The sequence below is a fragment of the Impatiens glandulifera genome, chromosome 5 (assembly GCF_907164915.1).
Source record: "Impatiens glandulifera chromosome 5, dImpGla2.1, whole genome shotgun sequence".
Classification (NCBI taxonomy): domain Eukaryota; kingdom Viridiplantae; phylum Streptophyta; class Magnoliopsida; order Ericales; family Balsaminaceae; genus Impatiens; species Impatiens glandulifera.
The window spans coordinates 50,010,980-50,026,323 of NC_061866.1; the positions used below are offsets into that span (position 1 = coordinate 50,010,980).

General features: G+C 28.9%; 2 protein-coding genes, 5 non-coding genes and 1 pseudogene across 7 annotated transcripts; 2 read left to right on the forward strand and 6 right to left on the reverse strand.

The window, feature by feature from the left end:
* Positions 1-4,392: 4,392 nt before the first annotated feature.
* On the forward strand, positions 4,393-6,263 carry LOC124937817 (beta-glucuronosyltransferase GlcAT14B). Its single transcript, XM_047478147.1, has 4 exons — positions 4,393-5,137; positions 5,214-5,289; positions 5,402-5,517; positions 5,615-6,263. Exons 1-4 carry the CDS (start codon positions 4,561-4,563, stop codon positions 6,142-6,144), a joined length of 1,299 nt encoding a protein of 432 aa, XP_047334103.1. The 5' UTR covers positions 4,393-4,560; the 3' UTR covers positions 6,145-6,263.
* Positions 6,264-6,989: 726 nt separating this feature from the next.
* Positions 6,990-7,087, reverse strand: LOC124940793. Its single transcript, XR_007099528.1, has one exon. It is a non-coding gene; the product is annotated as a small nucleolar RNA R64/Z200 family (small nucleolar RNA).
* A 57-nt stretch (positions 7,088-7,144) lies between these two features.
* LOC124940792 lies at positions 7,145-7,232 on the reverse strand. The gene has a single exon (XR_007099527.1). It is a non-coding gene; the product is annotated as a small nucleolar RNA U54 (small nucleolar RNA).
* A 190-nt stretch (positions 7,233-7,422) lies between these two features.
* On the reverse strand, positions 7,423-7,497 carry LOC124940781. The gene has a single exon (XR_007099518.1). It is a non-coding gene; the product is annotated as a small nucleolar RNA SNORD18 (small nucleolar RNA).
* A 40-nt stretch (positions 7,498-7,537) lies between these two features.
* Positions 7,538-7,620, reverse strand: LOC124940787. The gene has a single exon (XR_007099524.1). It is a non-coding gene; the product is annotated as a small nucleolar RNA Z199 (small nucleolar RNA).
* A 3,037-nt stretch (positions 7,621-10,657) lies between these two features.
* LOC124940782 lies at positions 10,658-10,733 on the reverse strand. The gene has a single exon (XR_007099519.1). It is a non-coding gene; the product is annotated as a small nucleolar RNA SNORD18 (small nucleolar RNA).
* Positions 10,734-10,780: 47 nt separating this feature from the next.
* LOC124940788 lies at positions 10,781-10,870 on the reverse strand (annotated as a pseudogene).
* A 1,906-nt stretch (positions 10,871-12,776) lies between these two features.
* LOC124937632 (probable prolyl 4-hydroxylase 7) lies at positions 12,777-14,739 on the forward strand. The gene is made up of 8 exons (XM_047477926.1): positions 12,777-12,997; positions 13,091-13,159; positions 13,234-13,291; positions 13,358-13,462; positions 13,747-13,804; positions 13,900-14,075; positions 14,143-14,203; positions 14,285-14,739. The coding sequence occupies exons 1-8, from the start codon at positions 12,921-12,923 to the stop codon at positions 14,599-14,601; spliced, it is 921 nt and encodes a 306-aa protein (XP_047333882.1). The 5' UTR covers positions 12,777-12,920; the 3' UTR covers positions 14,602-14,739.
* The last annotated feature ends 605 nt before the right edge of the window (positions 14,740-15,344 follow it).

A 15,344-nucleotide genomic window follows, 5' to 3' on the forward strand; every position in this document is an offset into this window, starting at 1 on the left:
TTAAATATATTGTATTGTGATAATAATATTAATTTCACTCTAAAAGAAATGTTTACGCACATGGATTAAGTTTGAAGCTAGAATCTAATATAAAAGCCCGTAAATTGAAAAAAAAAAAAAAAAAAAAAAAAAAAGTAATTAGAAGAATCAAAATTTGGATTTATTTAGTTATGTGGTGTGGAACATATACAATCATAAACTAATTATTAGTTAAGTTCAATTAATTGATGAACATGATTGATACTTAATAATATGAAAAGGCATGTTAATTAGTACTAGCTAAGCTAAGCTAGGTTGTTCACTTGTACGTTCTCTTTTAAATGGCAACAACCTTATTACCTAGCTAGGTTTACATTTTTTTTCTTTTTCTTTTTTGAGTTATTTAATTTGATATGGACTTCTCTTTTGTATATTTGATCCAGACGTTATTGTAAATTTGTAATTCCAGTCAAATAAAATTATCAAATAAAAACATATGATATGATGATGATGACAATTAGCTGTTAGGCACCTTACCTAATTAATTACCTGTTTAAATCCAACCCAAGATTATTGGCAACTGTCTCAATCTTTGACGGCGAAAAAGATGGAACAAACAAACCTTAATACTATCATAAGTGAACCCTATTGTTTTTTGTTTTTTTTAAGTTAACACAACATCTCAACCGTAATAATACAATTGTTTTTATTGAGAAATCGTCTATCTCACCATACATATTTTTGTCAAACTTTTCACATAAGATTTGTAAATCATGTTAGGCATTTGATTTTTGAGAGTAGTCCAAAAACTACAATCAATCAACCATCTAAAAAATGTGATCAAATGCATTGTTGGGCCACCTCTTGTAATTTCGGACTAATCTAGTTGTTGCTGGTCCACCCGTGTTAAAAGTAGAAAGGAAATTTTATATATGTATATTCAAGGTGGGTTCTTTGACTCGATCGGGTCATTAGACTCTTTACCCTGTGAGAGACCCAATAGGTATCAAACCCAAGTAATTTTAAGGCCTTATTCGGTTTGGATTATTCAAATAACTAAAATTTAAAATCATTTTTTAATTCCCACTTATTATATTTTATCACTAATTCATTCAACAAAATATTAAAATATATTTTATTTTAATTTTTTTATTTTATCATTATTTATTAATATCTTAACATATTTTTATTAAAAATATTCTAAAACTCCTCAAAATTATCTTCCACCTAAGGATGGCAATTTAAAACCGTCCCGCAAAAATCGAACCGAATTGTCCTATTTGTGACATTTTTTTCTCGAAACCGAACGGGTATGGACTATGGAGTAGGGATGGTATTTGTGTCCCCCGTCCCGATCCGATCTCACCCCGAACACTATAAACATATTAAATCACCAATATATTTATTTATTTATTATATTTTATAAGAGTCATAACTTTATTTATTTATAATAATATAAAATTTTAATATATTATAATATATATCCTATTAAAAAATTATTTATATAATTTTATTGTATAATTTTATTTTATTTAAAAAAAATATTTTATTATTGCTTTACGGGTATTCTCCAAAATTGAACATAACTAAAGTATACTAAAAAATTCCTCAAATTAAAACGAGATGGAATGGTAAATATATTTCCCGAACTCCTGCCCTGCCCTGCACCGCCCTGCCCTGCCCTGCCCTGCACCTTATCATTATTTTCAAATAATACAAGTTTTAACAATAAACATAACCAAAAAAGCCCTAAAGTTATAGGTTTCTTTCTTTCTGTCAAAAACTCAAACCCGATGCTTCTTCTCTCTCGTTAATCGTGGTGACAACGGAGGATATCATACTCGAAGGTTTCACTGTCAAAAACGGACGGACGGCCGGCACTCCGACAGAGGTCATCGCTGGTCTCACGAACGGTCGGTACTCTTCCTCTCTCAAGAACCACCAACGAGCCTTCTCCTTTAAGGTTAGTTTTACTGGAATTTCTTTATTTTCGCATTATTCAAATTTAAAATGTCATTAAACTGAAAAAAAAATATGTTGGATTTTAAATGTTATTCTAGTTGCATGAACAAAAGGATATCCACCACATAAAGAGATATGTGTTTAGACTGATAAGTGGTTTGTGTCTTTTTTAAACTAGAATGAATTGAAGTAAGAATCATGATCAAATGGAGAGGGTTTCTAGAAATCTTGGTTTCTATGAGGTTTGATGATCCCCCATTGCATTATTCGGACCTTCTGTTTTTCATATCTAATTCCTAATTAAAAGATGTGTGTATTTAGATGGGTGATCTCACAAGAGAAATGGATAACCAAAACTAGGATTCCATTTGACCATTGTAGTACAAGCTGCAATTTAGTTGGGTATTTGAGATTGATTGGAAATGAATTTTGCATTGAATTCAGATTGTGTATCATTGAGGTCTTAAGAAATTTGGAAAAATGGTGTTGATTGGCTTAGGAATGAGTTGAACTTGGCTTATTCGGTTTCAATGAATTGAATTGAGATTTTACAAGTTATTTAGGAGAAAACACTTTGGAATTTGGATAAACAGAAAAAAGTTATTAAATGTATGAATCTATCTATGTTTAGTTGATATATGTTGAGGAACATTATCTTATCTAAATCAATATTCGGATTAGATACTTGACAAAATAAGTATTTTCAAATAAATTTAAAGATGTTTTTTTGTTCAAACTCAAATAAATCTTGGGATCCAGGTGTTTGCAGTCAGGTTTGTTTCATCATTAAGCACTCTGATTTCTATCACTGTATCTTTTTTTTACTAATGCCCTAAACTTGAATTGAAATGAGAAATAATATTTGAAATGGTTACAAAATTATAGCTTTTCCCTTTGCTCAACAAGGCCATTTCAGTATCTGATCGTATTCAAATCAGTCCATTCTTATCCAGAAATGACCTCAGTTCTTCTACAAAAGACACAGCAACATCAACAACCAAATCCTCAAATTAAACAATAGTCCATAAATCAGGAAACCCCTTGGCAAAACATTAAAATACAAGTGTTAGCTTTAGTTTATCTTTTTTAGAAGATATATTAAGTGTATTATTATTTCTTTAATCATGCTTTATATCTTTCAATCTTGATTTTTGTTGTTTTTTTTTGACAATTTTAGTGAGGATTAATTGTAAATATCACATATTATTGAAAAAGTATGCCAATGGTTACAATGGCACTAAGTAAATATACCTGAAAAAACACATCATAAACCAACAACATAGAAAATATGTGTGCTCTTATTTGGAAGAACAATCAATACAAAACATGGAAAAGTTCCGAGTCTGGATTGTTGAAGAAGAACGCAGCTCCATTTAGGGTTCTGAGAATAACTCTATCACCATAATATTCTGCATCATGGAATTATTGAAAAGTTTGTATAATTATATCATACTATAATATATCAGATTTTGTTATATTAAACCTTATATGATCAATTAATTCCAAATTTGAATGACAAAAAATCCCTCATTGGTATCAATTGATTATCTATTAATTGAATTTGATTTTTCCATTAGAAGGCAATGCAGAAAAATTATAGTGATGGGAAGTCACCAAATATTTTATTTTAACGCTCGTTTAAATTATTATTCAAAATTTAACCGTAAAGAGTATTGTTTTGATAGATATCTCAAAATAAACTTAGACAACCTAACTTTTAGAATTTGAACGATATTCAACCTTGATGAAAAAAATTAATGTTTCAAAATTAAAAAATAAAATTTAATAGTAAAATAATACAAAAGTTAGAGGATAAAAAAGAATTGTAATACATTCTGACTAGTTATATAAGTAAAAATAGTTTAAATTCAATCTAATGAGTAAAATAGTTAGACAATGAATTGGATAAATTTATTTAAATTGGATCAAATTTATCCCCTAATAATGACAAAATCCATTTAAAAATATTAATATTACCCGAACAATAATCCTTTGAATACATCAATTCTATATTCTTCCCAAGTTTATACAAAGACTAAACTTTTAATATATATATATTTATATATATAGAAATAAAGAGTTTTAGTTCTAAACTAATAAGGAAACATACATCATTTTCGTTTATTGATTCAATAGCATTACAAATATCCCAATAAAAAAAATTAATAATAATATATCCATTTTCCAACTAAGCTAATGAAATTGTCTGTCCCCAGATCCCATCAAATCCAATCATATCTTGATACAATTTCAACCGTCCGATCTAGAACCTATTTATAAATATATTTGATAGTATATGAGACCTATATATAAATCTACTCACATTATAAGTAAATTATATAAAGATTAATTTGATATAAAAGGAAATTAATGTGAATTATTTAGAGTAACGTTAAATAAATGAAATGCAGCTATTATATTATATATATGTTTCACCATTCTCACCCCACCTGTCACCTACACTTCATCTACGTAGAGAGAGAAAGTTCTCTGGTTCGGATTTAAGAAAGAAAGAAGATTGCTTGACTGAAGAACAAATAAATAATACAACAAATTGATTCAGTTACTTCAATCTCACTGAACCCATTTTGATTCTTCATCTTCTTCAAACACCCATTGATGAAGAGATTGAAAAGCTACTATCTTCATCTCAAACATCCACAAACCATGGTACGGAAATGGATCTTCCCAATATCAATAGCATCAATACTCTCTCTTTTTCTACTCTTTCTCACAACCCTAACTTCCCCAGACGGTACCCCACTTCTTCCAATCTATCGTTCATCACTTTCCGCTTCTGTTTTCGTTGAATCGAAGCTACGTCCAATTTCAATTTCATCGCTTCCTCCGCCGCCGAGATTTGCATACCTAATCTCGGGTTCGGCCGGTGATGGGAAAATGTTGAAACGAACACTGTTAGCACTTTACCATCCGAACAATCAGTATGTTGTTCATCTCGATGCGGAATCGTCTCAGGAGGAAAGAATGGATCTGCAAATGTTTGTGAATAATCATCGGATTTTTACTCAATTTAGTAACGTTGTTATGATCACGAAAGCGAATCTGGTTACTTATCGTGGTCCGACAATGGTGGCTAATACCCTTCACGCGGCGGCGATTTTGTTGAAACGTGGTGCCGATTGGGACTGGTTTATCAATCTCAGCGCTTCCGATTATCCACTTGTTACTCAAGATGGTTAGTATTTCTTTCTTTCTTTCGATTGCAAAAACAAATTAGATTCATTGATTGATTGATATTGTTCTGTATCTAGATCTACTTCATACATTCTCGTACCTGCCGCGAGATCTCAATTTCATCGATCATACTAGCGATATTGGTTGGAAAGAGTATGTTCAATTTGTAATCTTACTGATTCATTCAATTCAATTCAAACCATGGGTTCTGCTGCTGCTGCTGTTTGCTTAAAAGGGTTTTAAATTCTAATCATTATATGTACAGATTTCAGAGGGCAAAACCCATAATCATCGATCCGGGTCTGTATATGACAAAGAAATCTGATGTTTTTTGGATTACTCAAAGAAGAAGTGTTCCAACAGCCTTTAAGCTTTTCACAGGTTCATCTTCTGTTTGTTATTATATGATTGATAATGCCTAGTGATGAGTAGATTCTTACCATTCATTCATGAATCATGATTTGTGTTATTATTACAGGATCAGCTTGGATGGCATTATCTCGACCATTGATTGATTATTGTATATGGGGTTGGGATAATTTACCAAGAACAGTCTTAATGTACTATTCAAATTTCATATCATCACCAGAAGGATACTTTCACACTGTGATATGTAACGCAGAAGAATTCAAAAACACGAGTGTAAACAGCGATCTGCATTTTATAGCTTGGGACAATCCTCCTAAACAGCACCCGCATTACCTTACAATGGATGACATGACGAAGATGGTTGAGAGTAATGCCCCGTTTGCGAGAAAGTTTCACGAGGATGAGAAAGTTCTCGATAGGATTGATTCTGAACTTTTGTTTCGAGGAACAGACATGGTTGTTCCTGGTGGGTGGTGTTTGGGAAAAAGAAGGGATGATGGTAATGGGAGTAGTATTGATCCATGTTTGGTTGTGGGTAATACAAGTGTTTTAAGACCGACTGATGGTGCGAAAAGGCTTGAGAATTTGATTGGATCTCTGTTGTCTAGTGATCAGTTCAGACCTAGACAATGCAAATAGATGTTCTAGGTTTGTTTTTATTTTGTGGGTGTTGTTAGCAAATGTTTTTACATGTTTCTAATTAATTGTATCCATTAGTTGTAGTAGGATTTGGTCATTAAATTCAAAATTCATTCCCCTTATCATCCATTTATTCATATAAGAAGTTTAATCAAGAGGATTAGATAGAAATATTCTCTCATTCCAGTTTAGGACACAATGAAAGATAAAACTTTGATAGAAATTTCAATTTTCATAGCAATAACTTAGAAGTTTGAAATTATGACAAGAAATTCTCATTTTAATTATGGTTGTTTGATCTACACTCTTTTTAACATATAAAAGATGTATTATCTAATCCATTGTAAAAACTAAATTAATGAACATTTTCTAATAACTATTTTAATTCTCTAAATATAAATGAAAACTCAGTTGAGATAGTATTTTAAGTATAAAAATGGATAAAAATTAAGCTATTTATTATGAAAATTTTGACATAATACTTAAAACAAGTTAACAACAAGATTATATTATTAATCATGAACAAATCTTTAACAACAAAAATATAAAAAAATCAATTAAACAAAGGAATTAACAATCAATTGTAACATTCTTATTTCAAAAGGTTCAATTAAATACAATTACATTATTAAGCTTCTAAATAACAACAAGAATATAACAACATCATTTCATCATTCCTCGTATTGCATTATCGAATGTGTAAAATCCAAGCCTTCTTCATCATCCAAAATAAGAACAAACATAGAAAATGTTAGCAACAACAACACAAATAATTATTTAAAAAATAAAAAAGAAGATAGTATATGAAAATAAACAACACAAACATTCATATCTTGTTAAAAACAATTCTGCTCAGAAGACTGAATTTTCATTCTCATTGATTTTTTTACAAATCTCTGAAGTCTGACATGTGAATATAATTCGAAATTCATCACTGCAGAAGCCAAATAAAGTTCAAATTAAAACCTATTTTAAGAAAAGAAAAATAAATTAAGAGTATAGTTCTCATTCATGAAGATTATCCGGTCATGTAATAATCGGAATAGCGTATATTACCCCCAATAAAGGGGGCAAGTAATCATTGAACCAAAAATGATAGTTTTTTAATTCAAAATTAATAAAATGGAGATCAGAGTCTTTGTATTAAATTGTCGATCACAGTTAATCAGAACCACAGCCAAAGAGAATACTCATCATATCTCAAACTTAATAAGCAAAAATAGGATCTATGAATCATGGAAATCAGATCAGATAACAAAATCAAAGAAAAACAGAATGGAGATCAGAGATTGGAAATGGATTTTCTGTCACGGTGAATCAGAAACACGGACCAATGAATACTCATCATATCTCGAATTCAAATAAAAATAAATTGTTTTCACAAGTCGATTCGAACCATCAGAGACTTAAATATAAAGTGAATCATGAAAATATTCCATCATATTGTTGCAGTTTTGTTTCCTCATCAGCTGGTTCGAAATTGACAAGAAAATAAGCAGATTGAAGCAAGAAAAACTAAATTTACTGGAAGAACATGGAAGAACATGGATTCAAACAGAAGAAAGAAAACGATTCAATGTAATTGAGAGATGAACCCTAATTTAAGGATATGGGATGGACGGCTTCTGATGAATAAGAATTATGAAACGGGTTGTTTAAATAGAACATGAAACCCTAGTTTAAGCCAGGGTTGCCTATAGGCCTTCTATGGGCTCAAATGATATTTGGCCCAACAAACATAAAGCTCGAGACATTATTGATTTTTAATGAATTTTTTTTTTTTTTGAAAAAATAAATTAAATTAAGCACCTAAAAAAATCTTTCTTTCTTTTTTAAATAATTATATTTTATAATACTATGACATGATTTATTTAATATATTGTTTTTATTAAATAAATAATAAGTTAACACATATATCTATCGAGCATCAATCAAAAAGTAATTTGGGTTAAATTTATTTTTCAATAAAGACTTGAATGATGCAACCAAATACTTACTAAAGAAATCATATTTTTTCTACAAAAATATATTAAAAACTTTCAAATATTATTACAGTTAGGATTAAAAAAAATCAGTGAAAACTTAAAATAAATAAAAATATATTTGTTTATCCTCTTGCACTGTCCAAAAAAATGCAATTGTCTATATTTGTTTCTAATAAAATTCTACAATATTAAATAAACTACCATTTTCTTTTCGTTAAAATAATTATAATACCTCAAATCACAAACTTTATTTTCAAGAGATCAAAATCATCTATTCGATTCACATTTAAAATGTTTTAATCAAAAAAAAAATAATAATTTGAGATTATATGACAACTTTCCATGTTAAAACTAATTATATGACTATTAAAATTGAATACATTAGAAGTTAGAACTTCAGTTATGTAACTTTATATTACAGATTTATATATATATATATATATATGTATTTGTCTATTATTTAGTGTAGCTTTAGTTGCATTCTTGTTAATAGAGATTGGGATCCATTGATCTAACTGAAACAACTAAATGGCATGGACAATAATAAATCATTTTTTCATAGCCGAGATTGGAAGTTCTTCATAACCTTACATGGACATAACTAGGTTCTTGTATCTGTATACAAGTGGTGACAAGAAGAAGGTTGAACCCAAGTTAAAAACTATGGTAAAAAAATTGAAACTTCACCATGGTTTATGTTGTAGTTGTCATGTTAAAAGTTGTTAGAGCATCTTCAGCGCACAAAACCAAACCTCTGCCCTCTTATTTTGTCAAATCAATTTTTCACCTTAGCAGAAAGCGGGCACATGTTGACAAAAACACTCCAATGATTCCACCCGCCCTTTTTTTTTTAAATAATTTAAATGTGAATTTTATTTATACTATTTTAAATAATTAATTAATTTATACTATTATAACTAATATTTCAATAATTGTGTTTGAAATTTATGATAAGAAGTAAAAAATGTACTAAACAAACTCATTGGGTTTAGTTTTTTTTTTTATCTCAATCATTATAATTTATTTCAATTATACCAATACTTCACATATATCTCTAGAACATTATATAAGTGAGTAAAGGTTTTATTTATTTTGATAATACTAAATTTTAAATTATTTATTTTTTAGTTAATATTTGTTTTGTCATTTTTTAATATAATATAAAAAATCACATTGAATATAAGAGTAGTAAAATGAAAATTAAGTAAAAACACAATTAATAAAGTAGAGGTAAAAGTGAAATAAATAATATAATTGTTTTCCAAATTTTATATTTTTTTAATATTATTTTTATATTAATATGTAACAAGAACAACAAACTTAAATTGACTTTGTTTTGGTGTCCCTTCAATACAAAAACATTTTATTATTTCCCAAGTTTTAGATAAGTAAATTAAATGGGAATTCAAAAAATGTATAAACTAATACAATTTTAGTTAAACCTTATTACAATTTTAGTTAAATCTTATTACAATTTTAGTTAAATCTTATATTTCTTTAAATTAAAAGGAGATTTGAATTAGCTAATATATAAAGAAGTAAATACTAAAGTGAGAATACAGATATCATTCCACAAGTTTGAAAATCTCTTTTCTCTGGCATTGAATTTCTTATTTCGAGAAACAAAAGTTTCAAAATTTAAAGAGATCACATAGAATATAGAATTGTCCCATGTCTTATGGGTATAATTATACACACGTAACAAGACCTTTTCCTTTTACTAGGGTCCTTGAGGATAAAAATTGATCAAAACAAGAATTAGAAAGTATGAATCAAGTTTAGATGGTTGAGATTAACATAAACTACTTAGATACAATAAACAAGATAACAAAGAAAATGGTCATCTTTTCCTGTATATATGGTTGATGGGGGTAAACTTCATATGGTATCCATAATTCTTAGTTTTGATCATTTTAATGAAAATATAACTTAATGTACTCAGAAACTCGAAGGTGGCAAAGAAACTTCATTTTCATTACTTCCTGCATTCCTCTCTGTGAAGATCTTGGAAATTCCAAACATTTTCTTGATTGGTCGTCCATGGATGCATTGATAAAATCATCCCAACGATCCTTCACATCTTCAAACAATCTGCATTAACTCTCTTCACTTACCTACAAAAATTCATAGCTAGATTTTTGGAAATCATAGATGGCTTTCACTAAAGCTGCAAGCTTTTCAGTATGGCTGCAATGGATACCCCAATGGAGATCAATAAAGAAGAAAAACAGAACATTTAAATGTTAAAAAGACAAGAAGAGATCAGAGTATGGTATTAAGATTGTCGGTCACGGTTAATCAGAAACACGGACCAAAGAATACTCATCATATCAATCTAATTCAAACCAAAATCAAAATTGATAAGAAAAAATCAAATGGAAATAGATAAGAAAAAGAGATCAGAGTATGGAATAGGATTTTCGGTCACGGTTAATCAGAAACACGGACCATAGAATAATCATCATCTCTCTAATTCCAAATTTATAAAGAAAAAAAAACACACAAATCTAAAAACAAAGAACTTATAAGAGATCAGAGTATGGTTATTAGATTGTCGGTCACGGTTAATCAGAAACACGGACCAAAGAATACTCATCATTTCTCTAAAATCGAAATTGATCAAAAAAAACGATTCAGCAAAAGTCGATTCGAACCATCAGAGACTTAAATATAAAGTGAATCATGGAACTTGGAAATTTTCCATCATATTGTTGCAGTTTTGTTTCCTCATTAACTGGTTCGAGTTCGACAAACAGAAAACAAAAATGAAGTTAAGGTGAAAAATGCACAGTTTCAAAAGAAGATTAAATTCGTTGATCAAAAATGCTACTATTGAATAAAACACATATATTTAATATAAGATTAGAGAAGGTGAAACAAAATCGATTGATTATACTTGCAAGAATCAGAAATAGGTTAATTAAATATAGACTGCTGGAAACCCTAATTTCAGCCGCAAGCGTTGCCCCGAACCATGGGGCCCGAGATAATGCCGTTGGGTTCTAAAATCTTGGCCCAACAAAAATATAAAATATATATATATATATATATATATATATATATATATATATATATATATATATATATATATATATATATATATATATATATATATATATATATATATATATATATATATATATATATATATATATATATATATATATATATATATATATAAAAGTGTTCATTGAAACTATTTTTTTTATCTAAATTTATCTTTTGAATTGGTAATAAAATAAAATTAAAATTGAGACATTTGAATTATGAGAGAGTTTAATTTATTAAAAAAAATATTATTATATATTTGAAAATATAAAATTAATTTAAAATATAACATAGTAAAACTTAAGATTATAGTTTAACTGAATTTTGATTATTAAAAAAAATATAAGATGAAACTATGATATTCATATAACTAGACTAAGCAATTAGAAATAATTTCATGCTTTATTGTTATATATATATATATATATATATATATATATATATATATATTTAAATAAATAAATCATTTAAAAATAATAGAAATAAATAAATTTATTTAATTAGTACATCATGTCTCATGCATATATATATATATATATATTCATATAAAAATAAAAATAAAAATCATAAAAAAATAAAATAAAAGAATGTATTGATCATATTCAAGTTATATTTTTTATTTTCATTCCTGATTTAATAATATCCATATGAAATATTTACTTAATAAAAGATGGGTGTTCAAATAGCATGTAATATTATTGTATTTATCCCGTGTATTTGCACGAATAATAATATAAAAAACCGTAAAAAAAAATATTACGGTAAAAATGTGATAGCATTTTTTAATTTTATTTTTAACTGTTTTAAGTTTATGGGCGGGTTAACCAACAATCCGACTTAAATATCCATTTACTCTCACGTTACAGAACGATCGCTAAAACAATTGATACAATTTGATTAATCAACTCAATTAGTTTGACCTTTAGAGTTCACTTCTTCCCCGTAGTGCTACGAATGAAAAGAAAAAATGTAATTACTATCATTAAAATAATATAGGCGATATTTATTATATCCATATGAATTATGTCCCATATCTCTATAAATATGACAAAATTCTTCCATTATTGCTCACTAATAATAATAAAATATACAGCGCAGAGTCAAAAATAATTATGACCGATTAAAATCGCGTTCATCAAATTTGGTGTTTAATTTAAAATATAGAGTGTTATTAGTTTAGTTGGTTAAAATGGTTGTACTTGTTTTTGTTAGGTTGTAATTTGAACCATACTTATAATATTTTTTATTTTATTTTTAATCGTTTTAAGTTTATGGGCGGGTCGACCACCATCCGACCCAAATATTCATTACTCTCACATATATATCCAAATTAACCATAACTCTCGATCCGACACACTTTAAAAATTAAACATCATTATATATAGAGAGATTGTTTTAAAAAAACAAATCTAATTATTGAAAAATTAACAAATAATTTTTGGTTGCAACCCAACCTAGATAAAGATTAAGGAATAGGTATTCAAAATGAATGGTTTCATTTGGGTAACTTTCTAAAATTTTAATAAAATGTGATTTATAAAAAAATAATGTAAAATGTCTAAAGTCAAGCTTAAGTGTGTGTGAGAGAGACGACTTGCCTTAAACAAGGTTTGCCGACGGGGTAGAGAGCATCCCGAGCAATAATAATACCCAATTTCTGATCTTCAATTAACAACTGAGAGACCAAAGCCAAAGCCAGCCGAGGGAGGAGATATCAGCTGAAGAGAGCAATACCCAATTTCCATGGATTCCGCCCTTCTCCTCTCATCATCCCTTTTCTGCTTACTTTTTCTGTTCCTGGATCTTGCCGATTGTACAGCGTAAGCCTCTTTCCCACCAGAAACGCTAACGATGGGTTGCATTTGATTATCTGATCATACCCTCTTTCTTTTTTCTATCCTTCTTCTCCACAGATTGAAGACCGGTTCTTCCTACGCCACATTTGACCCTACCCGTGTCTCCCAAATCTCTTGGCATCCCAGGTCTCTTTCTTTTTCTCATCTTTACTACTCAGATCGTCCGATATTGGTTTTAATTTCTGGCACCCATTATGTAGGGCTTTTATTCACAAGAATTTCCTCTCCGATGAGGAATGTGATCACCTCATCCGTCTGGTTAGATTTGTTTTTATTCTCTGTAATTGACATTTGGGGCAATCTTAATTTCGGATTTATATGTAGGCCAAGGATAAGCTAGAGAAGTCAATGGTGGCTGACAATGAATCGGGTAAAAGTATAATGAGTGAAGTCAGGACAAGCTCCGGCATGTTTCTTAGGAAGGCCCAGGTTAGGTTTATTCTGATCTCTTCTGGGTTTCATTGCAATTACACTTGTAGATAGATCTGTTTACTAGTAATAATAATCAAGTTAATTGGTTATTGATGCATGGTTGAATTGTTCATAAGCCATTGATGTTGATAAGATAATCTTGGTATTGAGTATTGACTATATTGAAAGGTTACTGCTTCAATATACCATGCTTTTGTGTTCTAGATTCTTGATCTATTTCTAATATGCTTGATTATTAATAGATTCTTTCTGATAATGCAATTCTTCTTCAAACTTTTAAGGATGAAGTTGTGGCTGGTATTGAGGCTAGATTAGCTGCTTGGAGTTTTCTTCCAGAAGGTATAGGATAAGACAAAAATGAACATAGATCCTGTTTACCTAACTGTTTAATTTTAATCTTGTTGTTTACATCTTGGATTGATTGATTCTATCAGAAAATGGGGAAGCAATTCAGATATTGCATTACCAGCACGGCGAGAAGTATGAACCACATTATGACTATTTTCACGACAAAGCCAATCAACAGCTTGGCGGGCATCGTGTAGTCACTGTACTGATGTACCTATCTAATGTTGAAAAGGGTGGAGAAACAGTCTTCCCAAATTCAGATGTACGTTTTTTTCTTAATAACTTTTTCCCTGTTACTATATCTTTAATACTTCTCTATCGAACTACAGCTTAAAGATGCTCAACCAAAGTCTGGAAACTTGTCTGATTGTGCCAAAAGAGGCTACTCGGGTAAATAAAATATACTTGGCCTTCTCTTTTCTCTTACAACTTATTTTTTGTTAATTTGTTTTTTTGGTTTTGTTTTGACAGTGAAACCTTATAAAGGGGATGCTTTGCTATTCTTCAGTCTTCATCCTGATGCGACTACAGACAATATGAGTTTACATGGAAGCTGCCCGGTTATTGAGGGGGAGAAGTGGTCGGCTACTAAATGGATCCATGTGAGATCTTTTGAGAAAGCGGTGAAAAGTGGTGCTCCGGGTGAATGCAGCGATGAGGATTCGAATTGTCGGAGATGGGCTGCAACTGGGGAGTGTGAAAAGAATCCCATTTATATGGTTGGATCACCAGATTCTCCTGGCTATTGTAGGAAGAGCTGTAAGGTTTGCTCTTCCAACTCCTCATAGATATGGACTTTCACATCTTACTGTATATAATAACAACATCAACCAGACTTTCGCCTTTTTGGTAATTTGTTGAAAAATGGCTTGTATTCGAATTTCGAAAGAAGAACTAGATAAATAGACACATGTTTTTTTTATTGAGCTTCAAGTAGTTTTATTGATCTATTATTATTACTCTTTGCATTTGAAAGTAATCTTAAATATATACTTTATCAAATTAAAGCTTAAATAATTTTTTGATATTTACTAGTTTGTATGTCTTCTTTGAAAGTTTTGTTTGAATTACATTTTTTTTTTTTTTGTAAAGTTTTGTAGGATTGGAGATAAATTATGTTGTTTTATTATACAAAATAAAGTTTAAGGCAACATTTTACTTATCACTTAATATTAAAAAAATAATTTTTTAATATAAATATGATTACATATGATTAGAATTACTTATTTTTATATATTTAAAATATATGTTAAAATAAAAAATTATTTTTTTTAGAAAAAGGAATGATAAGAAAGGGAATGGAGAGATATGATATGACATTACATTACCTAAAAAAAGATAGAGTTAAAATTTAATTTAATTTTTAAATAATAATAATAGTACTAATAAAAATACTAATACTAATAATAAATCATAATAAAAAATAAGAATAATAATATTAATATATAATAATTATATTATTATTACAACTATACTAATAATATAGTTGTAAAGAAAAATTGACGATTTGATAATTTTTGAAGGTTATGTG

Coding starts and splice junctions, on each gene's coding strand:
- LOC124937817 (XM_047478147.1), top strand. CDS start 4,561: ATGAAGAGATTGAAAAGCTACTATCTTCATCTCAAACATCCACAAACC. Junction 5,138..5,213: donor TCCACTTGTTACTCAAGATG/GTTAGTATTTCT, acceptor TTCTGTATCTAG/ATCTACTTCATACATTCTCG. Junction 5,518..5,614: donor AGCCTTTAAGCTTTTCACAG/GTTCATCTTCTG, acceptor TTATTATTACAG/GATCAGCTTGGATGGCATTA.
- LOC124937632 (XM_047477926.1), top strand. CDS start 12,921: ATGGATTCCGCCCTTCTCCTCTCATCATCCCTTTTCTGCTTACTTTTT. Junction 12,998..13,090: donor GATCTTGCCGATTGTACAGC/GTAAGCCTCTTT, acceptor TCTTCTCCACAG/ATTGAAGACCGGTTCTTCCT. Junction 13,463..13,746: donor TGTTTCTTAGGAAGGCCCAG/GTTAGGTTTATT, acceptor CAAACTTTTAAG/GATGAAGTTGTGGCTGGTAT.